This window comes from Prenolepis imparis, unplaced genomic scaffold (assembly GCF_030444845.1).
Source record: "Prenolepis imparis isolate NDT839.2.m4 unplaced genomic scaffold, iyPreImpa1.0 SCAF_11, whole genome shotgun sequence".
Classification (NCBI taxonomy): domain Eukaryota; kingdom Metazoa; phylum Arthropoda; class Insecta; order Hymenoptera; family Formicidae; genus Prenolepis; species Prenolepis imparis.
In genome coordinates this window covers 14344657-14363885 of record NW_028141169.1, presented here as the reverse complement: position 1 = coordinate 14363885, position 19229 = coordinate 14344657, and the positions used below count along the sequence as shown (strand labels likewise).

The following is a 19229-nucleotide window of genomic DNA, read 5'->3' as shown; positions in this document are numbered from 1 at the left end:
CCAATCAGAAGACGTTTTAGATAAGGATAGATGTTTGCCACCAAAACCCCTCTCTGTTTTTCGGTAACTCGTTTCTCTTTGTTGGAGTGAGCACTTCAGTATAATATATAGCTCACAATCAGTGTCATAAACTAATTAATTATTTGGTTAGGGTTAGATTAGGTTAGGGTTAGGGTTAGGGTTAAATTTGACTGATTTGATTGGCGGTGTGCAATCTAGACGTGATCAATTGGGTGCCACTTCAACCGTGAGTATATATCGACGGCTTTTCGATATGTGCGCGGTAGATCAAAAAGGCACTTTGCGCCGTGTTGCCAGATGATTGATCGGTTGAGTGGTTTTTCCGACAAATAGTCGATCGGGGAACAGTGCATTTTAACATCATTATAAGAATATAAATAAATATCATACTAATATAATCTTGATATTCTTATATTATAAAAAAAAACTTAAACTTTTTTTTTTATTGTTTTACTCAAATTTGTCATATATAGCTGTGCTTACGAATTATACATTATATATTATTATAAAAATAGATATATAGCTATTATATATTTAAAAATAAAGTTATACTTACAGTACACTATCATTGACGCATTTGCCGTTCGTTCATCCTCGAATGTAGATATAACACATGTGTACTCGCCAGTAAGATCGATGCCTGGTTTATTCAATTTCATAGCTCGGTACTCAGTATATGGGTCATCACTGGCTTTGTATGTCAAATCCACATATTTCGCAGCCGGTTCATCTGCTAATGGGTATCTGCCGTAGATCCACTGGTAAACTACTTGGTTCGTATTGAAAAACCATTTGACGACGAGGCCCTTACTCGATGTATTCTCGAGATCGTAATCGCAGTCGAGAATAATGTAATCATTACTGACTTTTATAATATCTGGTACGTTGATGCTCTTGATAATTAGTTGCCAAGATTCTGTAAACATATGAAAACATGATAAACATTTATAAATAATATACAATATCAAGAAACTTTTTTATATATTATTTAAATTATACATATATAATAGTCATAAAGAATATAGCTCTCTAAAGCTTTAATAATATTAAATAAATATTGTAACAAGTTAATAAAATCTATTTTTATAATATTTAATAATTAAATGTCTATTTTTAATGTCTATTTTTTTGCAGGGATGCAAAAATTGTCTTCAAAAAAATTTGATTAATCAAACAGTACATTGCAGTCCATTTTCGAACCATTTTAAACAACTGTCAAAATATAATAATTCCCAAACACATATTTATATATGTCTTAGGAATATTAAGCTACAAAATATGTTTGATACCTTAATATTCCTAAAACGTAAAACAATTATGAAATGTAAAAACATGGAAAAACTGTAAAAAGATGTTCTATATATGGAATACTATAAAACAAAAAGCTAATATAATTGCATAAATGCTCGGGAGACTCTTGATTTTTGTGCAAATTATTAAAGAGTCCTTCAAGATCAAAGCACAGTTTCTTAAATTTGCGTATTTTATATATGATCTTATAATTTTTTATGCCTATTTCTATAACATATATTATCGTATTAATTTTGACAGTTGTTGAAAATCGGTTCAAAAAGGCACTGAAATGTACTATTATACATACTATTATACATACAATAACATGAGTAACATTTTGAATATCATTATAGATCAAAATATTATAGTAATCGTATAATCAAAATAATAAGTGTAATTATAATTAAATTAAATTAATCTATATATCAATATAAGTTTGGCAATTAATGACAAAGTTCAAGTATCTATGTACATACATACATACATTAAATTAATACATATTATTATTCAAAAGTTATGTTTATATCAAATAGAAGATTAGTAAGATCGAAAAATTGCGAGTTTTAAAAATAAGAAAATTGTCTTGGAAAATATATAAACATTACATATTTATTATTAAATTTGTTTTTTTTTGCTTATATTTATACATAAACGGCCCAGTTGCGAGTTCTTTATATTATCGGATTTTATATAACGAGTTCTTAATGATCTTAATGGATAGCTTGAGTTTTAATTATATAAGAATAATATCTTTTTTTTGTTCTATGTAGTTCATAATTCTAGTTTACAAAAATATTTCATTTCATTATTTTAAATCAGACAAGGTGTTTCTTCCATAGGTTTTGGATGCTGAAAACGGTGCCGCAAGTCAATTTTCACCAGCACGTCAGGTTTTCGAAATAATTGAGGTTTAATATAAAAAATGGCTTTTTAGCGATATTAAAAATTTTTTTTCCGAAAGAGATTAACGTTATCTGAAAATTCTGATCAGATGTCATGAATGTATTATTTATTCGCTATAAAATGCATTTTTTAATTTCAATATCTTACTTTTTAGTCATGTTAGGAAGGATTTAAACACAGAGTTTTATTGAGATAGCAAATATTCCGCCTATGATGATATGAAGTCATATAATTATATTCATAATTCGTAGTTTAAGGCTATCGATACACAATATAACTTTTCGTGATAGATTCCACTAAATATATATTTATATATAGAGTATCTCATTTTAATTGCCTATCTTGAATTTGTCGAAACAGATGCATTTTCGAGAAAATGTTCCGCACAAAAGTTGATCTAAAGAGGGACAAATCATGGTAAAATCAAATTTGGATAAAATATTATTTTTTCCAAAAAACCTTTTTCCTCAGGAGTATCTCCGTATGAGAAATAGTTCCCAGCTTTAATCTTTTAGTCATTTCATCAGAATTTTTCACGGTTGACTTGGAAATGTGCATCTGCATAAGAATTGTTGTCGAGAAAAGAGTTTAACAATATTTAAAAGTTCGGACATCATGCTTCTAAAATGCTTCGAGGAACAGCGTTCTATGATTATTTTTCGCAAGTTTACATATATTTCTATTTCATAAATTTTTCATTAATTCGAAGTAATGCTTTAATTTTCTGACGAGTATATAAATATATATATCCTAAAATTAACCTAAATAGTTTCGAGATATTCGGCTTTGTTCATTCTATTTTTTACATTATAAAACCTGTTTGAAGTGTTCGATTAGGGAAGAATATTATTTTCGGGACTTCTCTCTCTCTCTCTCTCTCAATTAGATAGATCTGTTTGGTAGATTTTTTATTAACAATAAGAAAAAAGAATGTCGCAAAATATGATGCACTACGATCAATAGTTTTCGAGATATCAATGTTTCAAAAAAAATTTTTTTTGAAAAAATTTATAGATTTCAAAATTTTTGGCAAGAGATTATTTTCATAGATATTTTTTAATATAATAAATCTAATTTGAATTTAGTCAGAAATTTTTTCAAATTAATTGATATATATATATATATAAATATAAATTAATATAAATTAATTATATAAGTTAATAATATAAATTAATATAAATTAATTTGGAAATGATACACGAATGCGTAATGGTACGTACGTCTTCTAGTAAATCTCATAATGTACAATATATTTCGTAAAAAATTTTAATGATTTTACTATCGAGAGTTCTATCAATAAAATAAGTGCCAATTATTTATTGATCTGATGATTTTGCATTACATATTATCGGATTGGTATATTACATTATTATATTAGTGGATTTTGATGTTTTTTAAGTGTGGATTTGATTGATTAATATTGACATATTATGCAAATTAACATTTTCAAAATTAGTAAAAATAGCTTGATTGATAAATAATATTAAAACAAAGCAGTTTGTATTATACAGTGTGTCCGGTAATTCCCGGATAACTTTATTTCTTAAATTAATCTTTTTTAATTAATTTCTTATTAATTATTGCAAAAATCGCAAAATGGTACTAGGATTTTCCTACTCGATTTAACCCGCTCTATCTGGACATGAGAAATGGAACAATTATTACAGAACTCTGTATATTTTGTAATTTTTGTTCTTAAGCTATTCACAAAATCCATGTCATATCTTAGTGAAGACTGTGATGTGATATTAATGAAATTTGCAATGACTTATAGTGAGAGTGTGTGATACATTGTTCTACTAATCTTAAATTGGCGTCACAACAATTTGTCGCATACTAATCTAAAAGTAATAATTTATCATTGCAAAATTATTAATTTTATTTTTCCTAGTATAAAGATGGTTATTTATAAACAGGAAGATTTCAAGTTTTCCTCAATTTTTGATAGAATCTTTGAAACATCCGATGTAAAAGATACTTGTGGTTTGGATATTATTCAGCATACAAAATTTATTGTGAGTTTCTTTATAAATAAAGGAAATATAGTTATGTGTTCTTGAATAAAAATTTTATATTTTTTTGATCACTAGTGATAAAAAAATAAGAGACTTATTGATATTAGAAAACATAATAAATTAAACATAAAAGTGTTATTTTAATTGAATTTATTATCTACTATTTGTTTATATTTAAATATAATTAAACTATAAATCAATAAAAACCGATGTAACATTTATTAAATTATTTATGAGAATTTATATTATATAGACTTTTCATTATAATGAACACTTAAGCAATGTTTAAATTATGCATCTAAAAACTCGAGCTGAGCTATACGTTTATATTTACATTTCTATCGAGCTAAGTATTTTCTCATGTCCTCGCAAACAATTTTGCGGTCTAAATTTTGCTTCAGCCATGTATGTACGTAGTTTATACATTCACGTCATGAAGTTTATATATTATCTGTTCGAGGCACGACTTGTGTGCACTGTCCACTGAAACATATACTCTTACTCCTGTGATGAGATGCTGCAAGTTAAGTCGCATAACACTAAAATGCTTGTGACGAGATTCAACTCGAGATAGTGTGTTCGCTATGTTCGTGCTCATGATAAGATTTACTTCGTAACTTGAAGCCATGTTTCAAGCTCACACTTTAGACGATTTATAATTTACAGAATTAAGAACAAAATATGTAATGCACGCACACACACAATACATATTAGGGGAAAGTATACTCCATCGTACCTCCTAAGGTAAATTATAATATTACCCTAAGGTAATATTAAAATTGCAATAAAACTATCAAAGAAATGACAATTTTTTTTTTCATTTAAAACTATGGTTCTTTGTCAACGACATATGCTAAACATTAACTTAAATTTATCATTGTTTCGTATCGTAAATTAAAAATTAAAAAAAGTAGCATTTGGTACAATTTACAATACTGGTTTGCTAAATTGTACCCATGAGTTTTTAAATCGTACCTCTAACAAAAAAATTAAAAAAATTGTAACAAAAATGAAATTATATTTTCTACAAAAGTTCTCTTAGTCTGCAACAAAACATATCTATAAGAATGTCATGTTTATAATCATAAATTCTCTTCAAAAATTTAACAAAAATAGTTTTTGTATCACACAAAAATATAAATAAGTATTATCTTAATATAATTATAAAATTTGATATTTTCTTCAGTTGTCCATTTAAATATAAAGAAAAAAAACTAATGCCTAAGTAAAAAAATTAATTTAGTAAATCGTATCAGTATGATATAGGAAAAAGTTTGTGGTACGTTTTACCGAATTTCCATTGTTTTATCAAATTTGTGAATAAAAAATAATCAAAACATTTTACTGATTTTTCAACGCTTCCATATACAGGATTAAATAGAAAAAATACTTTAATAATATTTATTTTAATATTAATTGTTTATCTTTTTCAATGTGATAGCTTAGATACGGGTGCCAAATATTACATAAAAATCACATAAAATAAATTTATGAACGTCACTTATTAACGAATCGCTTGAGAAAGAAACAAACATTTGAATACTCTGTCTAGCTGCGATACAACAGCGTTAACACCCTAAAATATTTTAATTCTGTTTAAGAAATACAGTAGAGGTACAATTTAACGAAATGTACGATTTAGCGTACTTTCCCTTATAAATTAATTTCTTGCAATATTTTTCGCATTAAAAGTTTAAAAGAGTAGGATGGCTAAAAAATGAATAATTATGAAATATTTTATACTTTAATTTGACACAATTTTATATGAACTGTGAAATATCTCGTATAATAATCATTTTTCGATTATCTTATTTCAATACTTTTATGCACAATATAATGAGAGAAATTAATTGGTGTAAAGAAGAAACATAGTTGTTTTTAAGAAAAAGTATGTAATATGCAATAAGCAGTTGCTAAGTGCTTCGTTACAGTTTCAGTAATGTCAATCTGTATTGAGCAAAATGCCTTTTTTTAAATAAAACAGTAATAAATTTTATATTAAATACATTTATGATGTTAAATGATAAACACAACTCTCATATTCAAGCTGTGATAAATCTTTATTGCACTCCTCATCAATGACATATATTGTCAAAGTTCTGTTTCTGAGTAATCTTTAAACAGTTTACTTGTTGCTCATTAAAAAGTTATCAACAGATTTATGCAAATCAAAGTTCGAATGTAGGCTGATAATGGAAAATTCAATATTGAACAGAATTTATATGCGTATTATTACGCGTACTTAATAGATACTAACATAGATTCGTAATTCACACAAATCCCACAAGTTTATAAAAATTTATATCTCTTTATTAACAACAGGAAGTTAAAAAACTTTCATGGGTTTGTAACTTTTCGCACGAAGTATAATCCATCGTCCGATGCTTTCAGTGCGACACGAGATCAATAATTGTATTCCACGTAGACTTGCAACTTTTTGCGCGAAATAAGATAATCGCATATTGCCCGATAATGTGAAGTCAAAAGCAGATAATATAATAAAATAAGGAATAGCTTTTAAGTACTGTAGAATATCATATGGATCTCGCTTTGCGCAAAAAGTCACAAATCTATCTGTAGAATTATAGAATATAGAAATACATGTCATATTTTTTATTATTTATATAATCATTAATATTCATTATTATTATTATTATTATTATTATTATTATTTAGAAATACATGTTATATTAATTTATAATTATCATATAATGCATTTTTATATTTTAATTAATAATAAATAAAATAAGAATAAAATAATTACATTCATTTATTTTATTAAATTAATTAATTTTAAAAATATTTCTGTAATTATAATTTTAATTATATTTACAAATAAAATTTAATATTTATTTTTAGATTAGCTATATTTTTACTGATTATAAAATTACATTGCATATTTAAATATATATTATATGATTTTAACTCTAATTTTATTTTACTTAATTAAAAAAAAATTGTTTTATTATTATAATTAAAATGTATATTAGTAGCAATAATATTAGTAATATGCACGTTTGTTAGTCTTTATTTACTACTTCTTTTCTCTCTGTTTTTATCCTTTTTTCTTCCTTTTCTTTTTCTTTTTTTTCCTTCTTTTCTCACTTCTTTTTTTTATTTTGTTATTTTCCCTCTGCCATTTCTCTTATTCTTTCTCTTTTTTTACAATTTTTTTCTCCACTCCCTTCATTTATACATTAAAAAAAATTTTTTCCATATACTTTATATTTTCTTTATTTATATATTTGTTTTCTCTTTTCTTATTTGTAGCTGTCATTTTACCATTCTTATTTCCTCTACCACACATAAAGTTTTGTCTTTTTTTTTTATATTTATTTTCCTTTCTCTTTTTCTATGGATCTCTCTATAGTCTACATATAGTCTACTTTTCTCTTCTCAACTATAAATTCTAAATTTTTTCAGCTCATTTCCTTTCCAATATCTAGTCATTCGCATTTTACTTTCCAATTTAAACTTCTTCTTATGTTATTTTCTTTATATTCTTTTCTTTTCTTTTCCTTCTTATATGTATATCTCAATATATCTATAGTATAGGTATTTTTATTGTATCATGAATTTTTTATTCATGATACAATAAAAATACCTATACTATAGATATATTGAGATATACATATAAGAATATGTATTCTGTTCTCTTGTTGCTGCCTCTGTAATAATCTATGTTTTTCTTCTAAAACACCTTTTTTTTTATCTCCCCTTCTATTACATTTCCCGTAGAATTTTTTCCTGTAGTAGTTTTTCTTTTTTCTACACTTTTTTAATACTTTTTTTTAATACTCTATACTTTTGTTTTTTTTTTCTATACTATTGTTCGTTATTTTTTTCTTTGATTTATTTTCATATAAAATATGAAATTTCTATACATCACGTGTTGCTTTCAGTGCAAAACAAAGTCTGTAATTATATGATTCAACAGGGTTTTCAATTTTCTGTCCAAAGCAAAGTTTATCCGACATTGTTTGGCGTTTTTGACGTGATGAGATCTATATAATTGTATGATTTTACAGATTTCTAACTTTTCATACAAAACAAGGTTCTCTCCATTACCTAGTGCTTTCAGTGTGACGATATCTATAACTGTATAATTCCACATGGGTTTGCGTGTGCCTTCTTTTTTTGCATTGATACAATTTTTATGATTAAGTAAATAATAAGCGCCGACTAAAACCTTTTGAAAATTGATGAAAGTTATGATCTTGACGAAACATAATAGCTCTGACAATAATGTTTACGAATTCATCAGGATACAATTGCTACATATCTTATTGTTGATTACTATGTTCATCACTATGTTACTCTTTCAAAGTAATCCTTTTGGGAAGCTACACCGATGCCAGCTCCTTAATGTCATAAATATCATCAATGTCATCAATGTCATCAATGTCATAAAAGAGCGCTTTTTTCAATGTTTCCTTTATCTTTAGGAAAGAAAGTTATAGAGCTAGATCTGGCGAACAGAGAGAATGTTTCAACACTGTTATTCGCTTCTGATTGTGAGTTAAAAATCCAGACTAAAGACTCGTACGAGGATAACCTGATGGCAACTTTGAAGACTATTTCACAACAACAGTTCCAAAACTGCTTCGAAAGGTGAAAAAGCACTAGCATCGATGTGTAACTTCTTAAGGGAGCTACTTTGAAAGGGACCATATAGTGATAATCAGCAATAAGATATGTAGCAATGGTACTGTGATGAGTTTGTAAACTTTATTGTCAAACTTAGTATATCAAGATCAAGATTATTGGTAATGACTGCGGCAACCAGAATATAATTACTTAATTTTTTTAAGAATGCAATGTAGTCGTGTGCGCAATCTGTATGTGCGTATTAATGTCACGTGTACAAAGTACATGTAAGCAATAATACTTTTTGTGCAAAGTGTTGATATGATTTTTTTATTTTGTACGCACAATACGTGCAATAATGTCCTGTATAAAATTTATATTTTAAATTATTAAATATGCGTAATAATATTCGGTAAGCAATCGAAACTGTTGGCAAAATAAAGCTGTTCATAATCGAAATTATAGGGGCCCGTTATTGCATTATAATGATGTATAAATATGTAGCAATTAAAAAAATTTAATTTGTATACAAAGTAAGATTAAAATAAACAAATTAACATTTTAAGATTACTGAATCGCATTAATATCCAGCCCAAAAAGATATTAACTTTTGATATTCAATATTCTTAGGATATTTAATTTGAAGAATAATAATTATAGTCACAAAACAATATTTTTTTTCATTATTTTAAACCAGACAAGGTGTTTCTTATAGATTTTTGGATGCTAAAAACGATGCCGCAAGCCAATTTTCACCAGCAGTTAGATTTCCGAAATAATTGAGGTTTAATATGCAAAAAATGGTTTTTTTGCAACATTTAAGATTTTTTTGTGAAAAAAGTTAACGTTATTTGGAAATTCTAAATAGATATTATAAATATATTGTTCATCCCCTATAAAATGCATTTTTTTTATTTCAATATCTCACTTTTTTGTTATGTTAGGATGTATTTAAACACAGAGTTTTGCAGAGATAGCAAATATTCCGTCTATGATGATGAAGTCATATAATTATACTCATAATTTGTAGTTTAGAACATACATACACAGTGTAACTTATCGTGATAGATTTCACTAAATGTATATTTATATGTATATAGGGTATCTCATTTTAATTGCCCACCTTGAATTTTTCGAAAAAATGTTCCAGACAAAAGTTGTATGATCTAAAGGAAGACAAATAATGATAAAATCATTTTTGGAAAAAACTTTTTTTCCTCAGAAGCATCTTCATATGAATAGTTTCCAGTTTTAATCTTTCATAAAACATGGCTAAAAAATAAGATATTGAAATTAAAAAATGCATTTTATAAGGGATGAACAATACATTCATGATATTTGATCAAACTTTTCACAGATAACTTTAACCTTTTTTACAAAAAAAATCTTAAATATTGTAAAAAATTATTTTTTACACATTAAACCTCAATTATTTTGGAAATCTGATGTGCTAGTGAAATTTGGTTTGTATCATTTTCAGCATCCAAAAATCTATAAGAAACACTTTGTCTGGTTTAAAATAATTTTTGGCTAAACTAGTATTATTTTTTAAGATAATTGTTTAATATTCAATTCATTATAATATTGCATTATTCTTCAATTGTGTCACTGTTTCTCTAATCGTGCCAACATATCATGACATTTTATTAATTTCAAGCGCAAAGGCATTGGTACGATAGAACTAGAATATTTAGAAGATGTTCCTTCTGTTACTTGGAAAGTATATATTTCAATGTCATTACTGCATGGCGCAGACAGTGGGCAGCCATTTGCAAGCTTACCAAGTAGTTTATATAGTTCAGGAATAGCGAAACAGGTATTTATAACACATAGCCGCTGTTATTAGAGAAAGGAAAATGAAAAGGAAAGAAGAAAGAGACAAAAACGAAAAAAAGAATAGTAACTAGAAGATAAATTAGAGGCGAAACTTGTTCCTGCATATAAGCAGTCTGTGTAATCAATAGCTATCTGAAAGGACGCTGAAAGCTTTAGATTATAATGTAAACGCTTTCATGTTAGTTGAAAAAAGTTTGGAAAATTATATACTTTAGATATATATGTTCATAATATTTTAGAAGATTCAAAAAATTAATATCTATTAATGCACATATTGTAATTATCGAGTTGTCTTTCAAGTTAACAAATAATAATTTTTTTGCAAATTTTCTTAAAATAAAATCTTTTATAATTTAAAAAAAAAAACAAGTATTTCTATATACATATAATAAATAAGCGTTTGCAGATGTGCAGCGAAACAAATATTACAAGTTAGTTATTTGTTAATTGTAAGTAGCAGAAAATTACAAAACAAATATATACATATACATATATACATATTCTTTAAAATAATATTTATTTAAATATAAAAAATAAAATTAATAAATTTAATCATGGGAGATATTAAGAGAGCAAGAAATATATATATAAATATATTCTATATTAAGTGCGATATTTCGAATTTATTTTGACATCCGATTTGCATTTAGTAACCTCAAAACTTTTAAAAAACGTAATAACATATATATCTAAAGCATTTTTATATTTGACATAGTTGGTCGTTTTTTATGCATATATTTTATGCAAAGAAACATTTATAGTTATAGTTATAAAGAGATGTTACATCTCTATACTACGACATGGGTTAAGGTTAAGTTATAAAATAGATTTATATAGAAAACGATTTTTTTTAGATTCTCGCACACATAACATGTTATTTTTACATTTCTTTATAATTTTAATATTTTTGTTCTTCTAACGAATTCAAGAACTGTGGCAGTTCCGCTTTAACCTCCAGACACAAATGGCAAATGTCAATTTACGGAGCTTCCTGGTGATGACATGCAATGTACGTACGTGATGCACTCACCATGTGGAAGTAAATATGTCTATTGAATATTCAAGCGAACAATAATACTCCATAAGACAATATGAAGCCAAGCTCTATGCGTAAAATCTTTATCATTTAAGTATACAGAATAATTCTAAAATATACAATCGTATTGCAAGTATATTTTTTTATATGAATTTGAACGAGTTTTCTTTTTATGAATATAATGAGTTATTAACGTAAATTATAGGCTAAAATAAACCGTAAATTAAGTTTTAGACTATAAAAATAGATAAATGACTTTAATTTAAGAAGATTTCAGCAGAATTTTCTTTTAAGACTTAATTATTAATTTTCATGCTGAAAATATCAGATTGCCAAAAAAAGGAGCCAATCAACTATTCTGTCGAAAAATTAATTATTTTCATTTGCCATTTTTACTTTTCTTTGGAGTAAAAAGAATTAATTTTAATTATTACTCTATCTTTTTTAGTAAAATAGTATTTTATTTGCGTCTTTAAATAGGAAGAGAATTGAAGCATAGACTATATTATATCCACCTTCAAAATGTAACGTTATTGAAACAATCTTTGTTGGCTGAAACAATCTTTTTTTATTATATGAAATTTGTATTTTTTTATAGTTATTATATAAAAACTTTGAAAACATTTTAAAACATATATTGTAAAAATCGTTATATAATTTATCAGTTTATTATGATTCAGAAAACACTTTATGACACGTTTAAATTACTAAAAAGCATTTGATTAGAAAAATAGATGATAACATGATTGAAAAAATAGTTGCTAACCAGTTGAAGATAAATTGTGTTTATGAATCGATACTAATATAAACTACATTTATTATGTTATATTATTGTTGACTCTGATACTGAAAATATGCAAATATTGGAATATAATTCCATATAAGAACGAATTTATAACTTTGGAAATCTTTTGAGTCATAATAACACTTAAAAATTTCTGATAGCATGCGCAAGAAATTTTTTTATAAAACAATTAATTTTTTTTGAATTATCTCTTTAGTGATATAACTTTCTTGTATTAATAGCTTACAAATATATGTATGTACATGTATGTGTAAAAATAATTTACAGAAATGATGAAACAAAAATAAAATAAAAACAGATAATTTTTTGAAATTATTCTCATGTATTAATAATAATAAAAAATTAAAGGCAATTTTAAAAATATACATAATATATGTAAGAATTATTTTTTTAATTTCTAAATTTATAAACACAATATTTAATGTGCAATATATTAACAAGATTATTGTTATTTGATTTTTTGATTATTGTGTTATTTGATTTTACTATATGGAGATTTATTAAATTAAATTTTAAGTTTTTAATATAAATCTAAAAATCTTACATATGCTTTAAAGTTATTAATAATAAAGCTAACTTTAAATAAATATTTAAAGTTATTAATAATAAAGCTTTTCTTTATTAGTTATAAAGAAGATCTCATTATTGATGCCAAATGTTAATCAAAAATATATTGAAATCAGAACAGAAATAATAAAAATCGTTACAGTAAAAATTTTTAACTGTAATGGCTTATATTTTATACACAAATTCAGACTTTTACGAAAAGATATATAACTTTAAATTCTAAATATTAATCAAAAATTAAAAAAAAAATTAATTTCAAAACAATATAAATATTGAGACATTTTTTAATCTCATATCAGAAATTTAGTACTGTATTCAAATGAAAAATATTTATATTTCAAAATAGATTTCTGCCTATTATTTACAATATGACATAATTATTTCCACATTGTAGCACGGTGGCACTAACTGACATGATAAGCACACAATATTGTTGTTCATTATTAATCAATATCTTCTATGTTATATCTTATAAACAGTAGTAAGTTTGCAAACCTAACAATGAAATTTTCTAGCTCTATTTGTGTTATGCCATATTGCCATATGCAATATATAAATTTATTTTTACTTCTTAAGGATCCTATAGAATTGTGTTAGCAAAATTATTCGCTAATTGATTTTCAGTTTCAAAACAGTAGTGGAATATCTAACATTCGTCAACGGCCAGAAAAATAAAATCTTATTACCTATCATTGTTTCAAGAGTTCTATTCTGTCTATAACATTAAAATATTATATTTTCAAAAAAGTTTACGCGCTTATAAAAAAATTGTTGTTCAGAGAATACAATTGTATAAAAAAGTGCGTATTTTGTGTGTTGTTTTAATATGTTTTATTATTTAATTTATAAAAATATTTTAATTATAAAATTTTATAATTAAATTAACTTTTTTATAAAAGTAATAATAATAGAATTTTATGTCGACCACTTTATAAAATGGGGCATTTAATATAGGCGGCACAATATATTATTATTCAATTTTTTAAAATGTCAACGTAATCGAGTTACCGAAACTTTTTGACATTCAAGCCTTTCTTTGTTTTTAAAATTAAAATATACATATTATATACATAAAAAATCATGACAATAAATTTACATATAAAATAATAATATTAGAATTGTGGAAAATAAAAATAAAAATTTAATACTTTTTTTTGATAAATATTTACAGAAGAAAATATTTCATCAATTATTTTTCAATTTTTAAATATATCACTAAGAATATATCTTTGCGGAGAATAAAATTCTGAATAATTTATATTTTGAAGTATAGCAGACGCTTAGTCACTGAGATATATGTATAATCTTAATCACTTTCCTACATTTTATATTTAATTTAAAATATTTAAATAAAATAAAATTATTACAGTGGACATTTATATATAAAATATTTATAAATAATTTTTCGATTAATAAGAAAGTCTATTAATTTACCGTTAACGAGTTTCTCAACGAGTTTCAGAAATGTGTATAATCGCAAACAGTTGCAAAACTAATTCTTAATAACTGGCAGAAATAGATTAATTTCTTGCAGACAGTGTTGTAAGAGATACATTTTTTAAATATTTAGATTTAGATGCAATTACAGATATTTTAAAAGAAAATATAATTAGATATAGAGTACAGACACTAATTTTTAATAAATAATTAAATACAGATAATTAGATACAATAATTTTTAAATGTATCTAACTACATTTCAAATTTTTTCAAATGCATATAGAAATATATAATATGTATTACTCGAAATAATAAAAAGAAAAAGCTGATATATCTGGATTATTTTTTATCGATTACTACTATAAAATTAAGCATTTTGTTTCCCCTAATAACTTATTTTTGAATATATTAAACATTATGCTTTTAATATTTGATTCGATCACTTCAAAAAATAGGTGCATTTAATATATAAGCGGAATAAAATATTATTATTTACTTTTTTTTAATGTCAACGCATAAATTATCGATTCTGATACTTTTAACATTTAACTTTCAAAAATTTGGCTTTGAGAAGAATTTTCTTTATATATCTTTTGTACTATCAGGTTCTTTTTTAAACATGATTTGAAATAATATCCTATTTATATTTTTCATAGCATAAAATGTCAATTTGGCACATTGAAGAATGCGGTAGCATGCCAGCATTTTGTGCAGACGTTTTCCATGTTATTTGCTTTCCATGATACAGTTTTCCATGATTCTGATTGTCTCTATTACTGTTTGTCTATCACTATAGACGTGCGAACAATATTCTTAGATGTTTTAATTATTTGTTTAATAGTATGTAAGCATAAAAAAATCGAAAATATTTGCACAAAATGTCACTGCATTTTTAATAGGCTAAATTGAATTTTTAGGATATGATAAATAAGATATTATTTAGGCGGCAATTTTTGTTTACTTGGTAACAATAAGAACAAAACCATCATGAAATTTTTGAAGAGCATGGAGCACAGTATTGACAAGCTTTCTTCTATTATACATGCCACAGATAGAAGCAGTCTTTCTAATAATTAAAAAACTTATTGACATCTCTGTAGCAAAATCTTTCGCTAACAATTAACTAGTGACGAACACATTCATGTCTAAAAATTCCGACATATTATTCACTAAGACTGATAAGAGCAAATGCATACTCTTGAAAAGTTCAGATAAACATACATGATAAACATACATTTATTTAGATAAGTATTTCTAAAGAGATTAGACTTATCTAAATAAAATTTTGACTCCTCAATGACAATAATATCTAAGCAATAGTTAGAATAGATTCCAGAGAAAAATCATTAACAGTCTCCATGATATTCTTACAAGATGGGAAAGATTGAATTACATTGATGTCGGAAAATACAGGCATTTTAATTGTACTGATGGTGTTTTATTGACACACAGCATGTGATATTGCAATAATATTACAGTGATATTACAATATTGCGGTAATATTAGAATAAGAATGAAATATTACGGAAATATTACTGAAATATTACAGTGTGATATATCACAATATAATATTTTGTAATATTTATATTATATTGCTGTGTGATATATGATTTTAAAATATTATTACAATATTTTGCAAATATTACCATGTAATGTATTACACTGTAATATTATGCAATATCGTATAAATATCATAATGTGATATATCGTATACTGCAATTTTTGTGATATCAAAGAATGTTACGTAATTTTGATATTGCATTTTTCATATGCAATATATAAATTATTTTGTAGTATTATTTTGAGTCATATTGTAATGTTATATATGTTATTTGTGTTTCTTTGGTGAATATAGACTCCCCTACAGAACGAAATATTGCTAGAATATTGCATAAATATTTCAATATTACAAATATTGCAGCAATATTGTGCATATATTATAAGTTAATATTTTATTGGAGATATTGCAAAATATTACTAATATATTATAAATGCAATCATATAGTTCTTTTATTTTTCGTTATGTGACGCACGACGCGCTATTTATCTCGTATTTAAGTTTTGTCACGAGAATTATATAAAGCATGCCAAAAGTGGCTATTAGAATTAAATATTTTTATCAGTTTAATTTTTTGATACAATTCCAACACAGGAAACTCAGATATTAAACTGATTATTCAAAAATCGGATAAATAAATGTCCGAATGAATGAAGAAAATCAGAAATAAGAAATATTCTGCAATATTTTATAAATATTATTATATTCATGTTGCAGAAAATATATATCAGCATTATTGCAGAAATATTGCACAATATTATTTGGGAGCAGACATATTATTGCAAGCTTTTAGGAATATTGTACGGAATATTCCAATCTTGCAAAACAATATTCCATCATATATCGTGCTGTAGGGGTATAGATATATTATCGAAATATTACTGAAATATCGCAGAAAGATTTCAGCGATGGATTTCTGCGGACATTTCATATTACAGCAATATTTATGCAATATTACTGATATATTGCCACGTAATATTACTCAATATTATAATATTATTGCTATATTGCTGCAATATTAAATTGCTGTGTGGAGAGTTTATAGGTTGCTAAAGATTCACAAGCTGGATTACTTTCTGCGTATTGTATTATAATAAACAGTCCACTGCACTCTTTTGCGACTTTTATCTATAATATCATTTGTGGTTTAATTCTCAAGGCTCACAGTCATATCAAAAATAGTGCAACATCTGCTTAAATTTCTTCGTATAATTACGATATAATTAAAGATAAATATAATAATAATAAAAATATAATAATGTTATTAAAGAATAATAATAATAAGACCAACAAGTAAAATTAAAATAAGACATCTAAAAATGAAACATCAGAAATGAATAATACATTATTGATATAATATAGAACATATATGACAGGCCTATTCTATTGGAATTAACACATTAATAACATTAACAACATTCGCATCAAAATTATAAATGATAATAGTTAAGTTATTTTTGCTAACTCCGCGCTCGTGGTTCTGCACTTCTTATCCTCTCTTAGGAGTGAAAGGCTACAATTGAGACAGAATATCCATCTCTTTGTTAATCCTCTTTGCGCGGACTTGCCTATGGTTGACATATAGGCAAGATCCCTTTATTAGTATAAGCTCTATGCAGTTAGATACACATTATCATTGGGTGCTTTCCAGCATCGTACACAGGCGACATTGTGTAATCTAGTGTATGATTCAGTATTTTCCAACTATACAACAACACAAGTCGATACAATCGTACTCAGCTAAAATGCTATGTTCGACTGTGTCGTCTCCATGGATTTTGTATCACTCCATGGATACCAATATTTTTACATTTGGTTTAATTTTTTCCTACATAGTGATTTCCTATAGAATATTCCAAAAGTAAATAAAAAAGGAGATAAACTTTTAAAGAAATTTAAAAGATTTTAAAAAATTTAAAAATTTGGAAAAGTTATGTAAAGTGACTGTCCTGCACTCTGGCAGTGAGATAAAAAAACTAAGCAATATTCGAATTACAAGTCGATATTGTGAATACTGTATTAGTGTATGATTGTGTTCCGTTGTTGGAAAGCATCCATTTTTTAACCAATAACAGCGTTTGCAGTTAATTCTATTGGTTTTTGATAGTGTCTTTTGACAAATAAAGGTTTACATTGAAAGTGTAATAATGTAACACATTTTCAACTTTGTTACTATAAAGATAAGATAAATAATGTTTATTGAAAGTAGTTATTAGTAATTAATAAATTGTTAATACAGTTTTTCTGTATGTAAAATCTAAAAGTAAGTAAGTAGCAAAAAAAATGATGTTTGAAGCTGAACTATCAAAGATTTACTGGGCTGAAGCAGTGGCACTATTTACCTAATAAACAGATCATCAAACTCTAGTATCAGAAATAAAACTTCGATTCCGAGTCTAACACATTTGAGAACTTCGGTTGCAGAGCTTATGCCCATGTGTTAAAAGAATTGCGACAAAAATTGGAGAAGAGCTTCTGTTCGTGGGCTACTGTGAAGATTTTTATCCCCTTTCTGTGAAGATTGATCACCGGCTCATGGATCCTGAAACAAAGAAAGTTACGAGAAGTCGCGATGTAATTTTTTTTGGAGAATCATAAATATAGAAACGACAAAAATCAAAATGTCATTCAATTTTCCGAGGACGATGATCCGCAGAACGAGCTGGCAGAAAATGACGTAGAGCGAGAACGTAGAGAAAACGAAGAAACTGACTCTGAGATATTGTCCAAATACTCCGAGAACTGATAGTGTCCAAAATGTCGACGAAACTGCACCGCTTCGCAGGTCTGCGCGACCGCCCAAACTAATAAAAAAATGCGATTACATCACATATTTTATATTGAGCAACGATGTAACAGATCCGGAGAACTTAGAGGAAGCTACAAATTCGTCACAAGCTACAAATTCGTCACAGCGCAAAATGGATAATGGCCATGGAAAAAAAATGCTATTCTCTTGCCAGAAACGGTACAATCTAGATATTGGTTGATCTGCCGAAAAATATAAAAGAGCACTCAACACGAAGTGGATATTCAAAACAAAACAAGACGCTACCGAATAAATAAAACGAACAAATAAAATTACAAAGCAAGACTGGTTGTCAGAGGCTGTAGCCAAATTGAGGGAATCGACCACGAAATAAAACGTATTCTCCAGTAGTGCATATAC

At 26.0% G+C, this 19229-nt stretch overlaps 1 protein-coding gene across 3 annotated transcripts in view; it reads right to left on the bottom strand.

Annotated features, from left to right (window-relative positions):
* The window catches only part of LOC145942505 (uncharacterized), a 53972-nt gene extending 35512 nt beyond the window's left edge, over nt 1-18460 (bottom strand). For 2 of the 3 annotated variants that reach the window (XM_083049302.1, XM_083049303.1), the window contains exons 1-2: nt 18403-18460; nt 578-937 (exon numbers count right to left, since the gene is read on the bottom strand). In XM_083049302.1, coding sequence (XP_082905428.1) covers nt 578-937; nt 18403-18418 — 376 coding nt within the window. In that variant the 5' untranslated portion in view covers nt 18419-18460. Of the gene's footprint in view, nt 1-577; nt 948-18402 lie in introns of those variants that run through there. The other variant, XM_083049304.1, reaches the window with a different exon arrangement.
* Between the last annotated feature and the right edge of the window lie 769 nt (nt 18461-19229).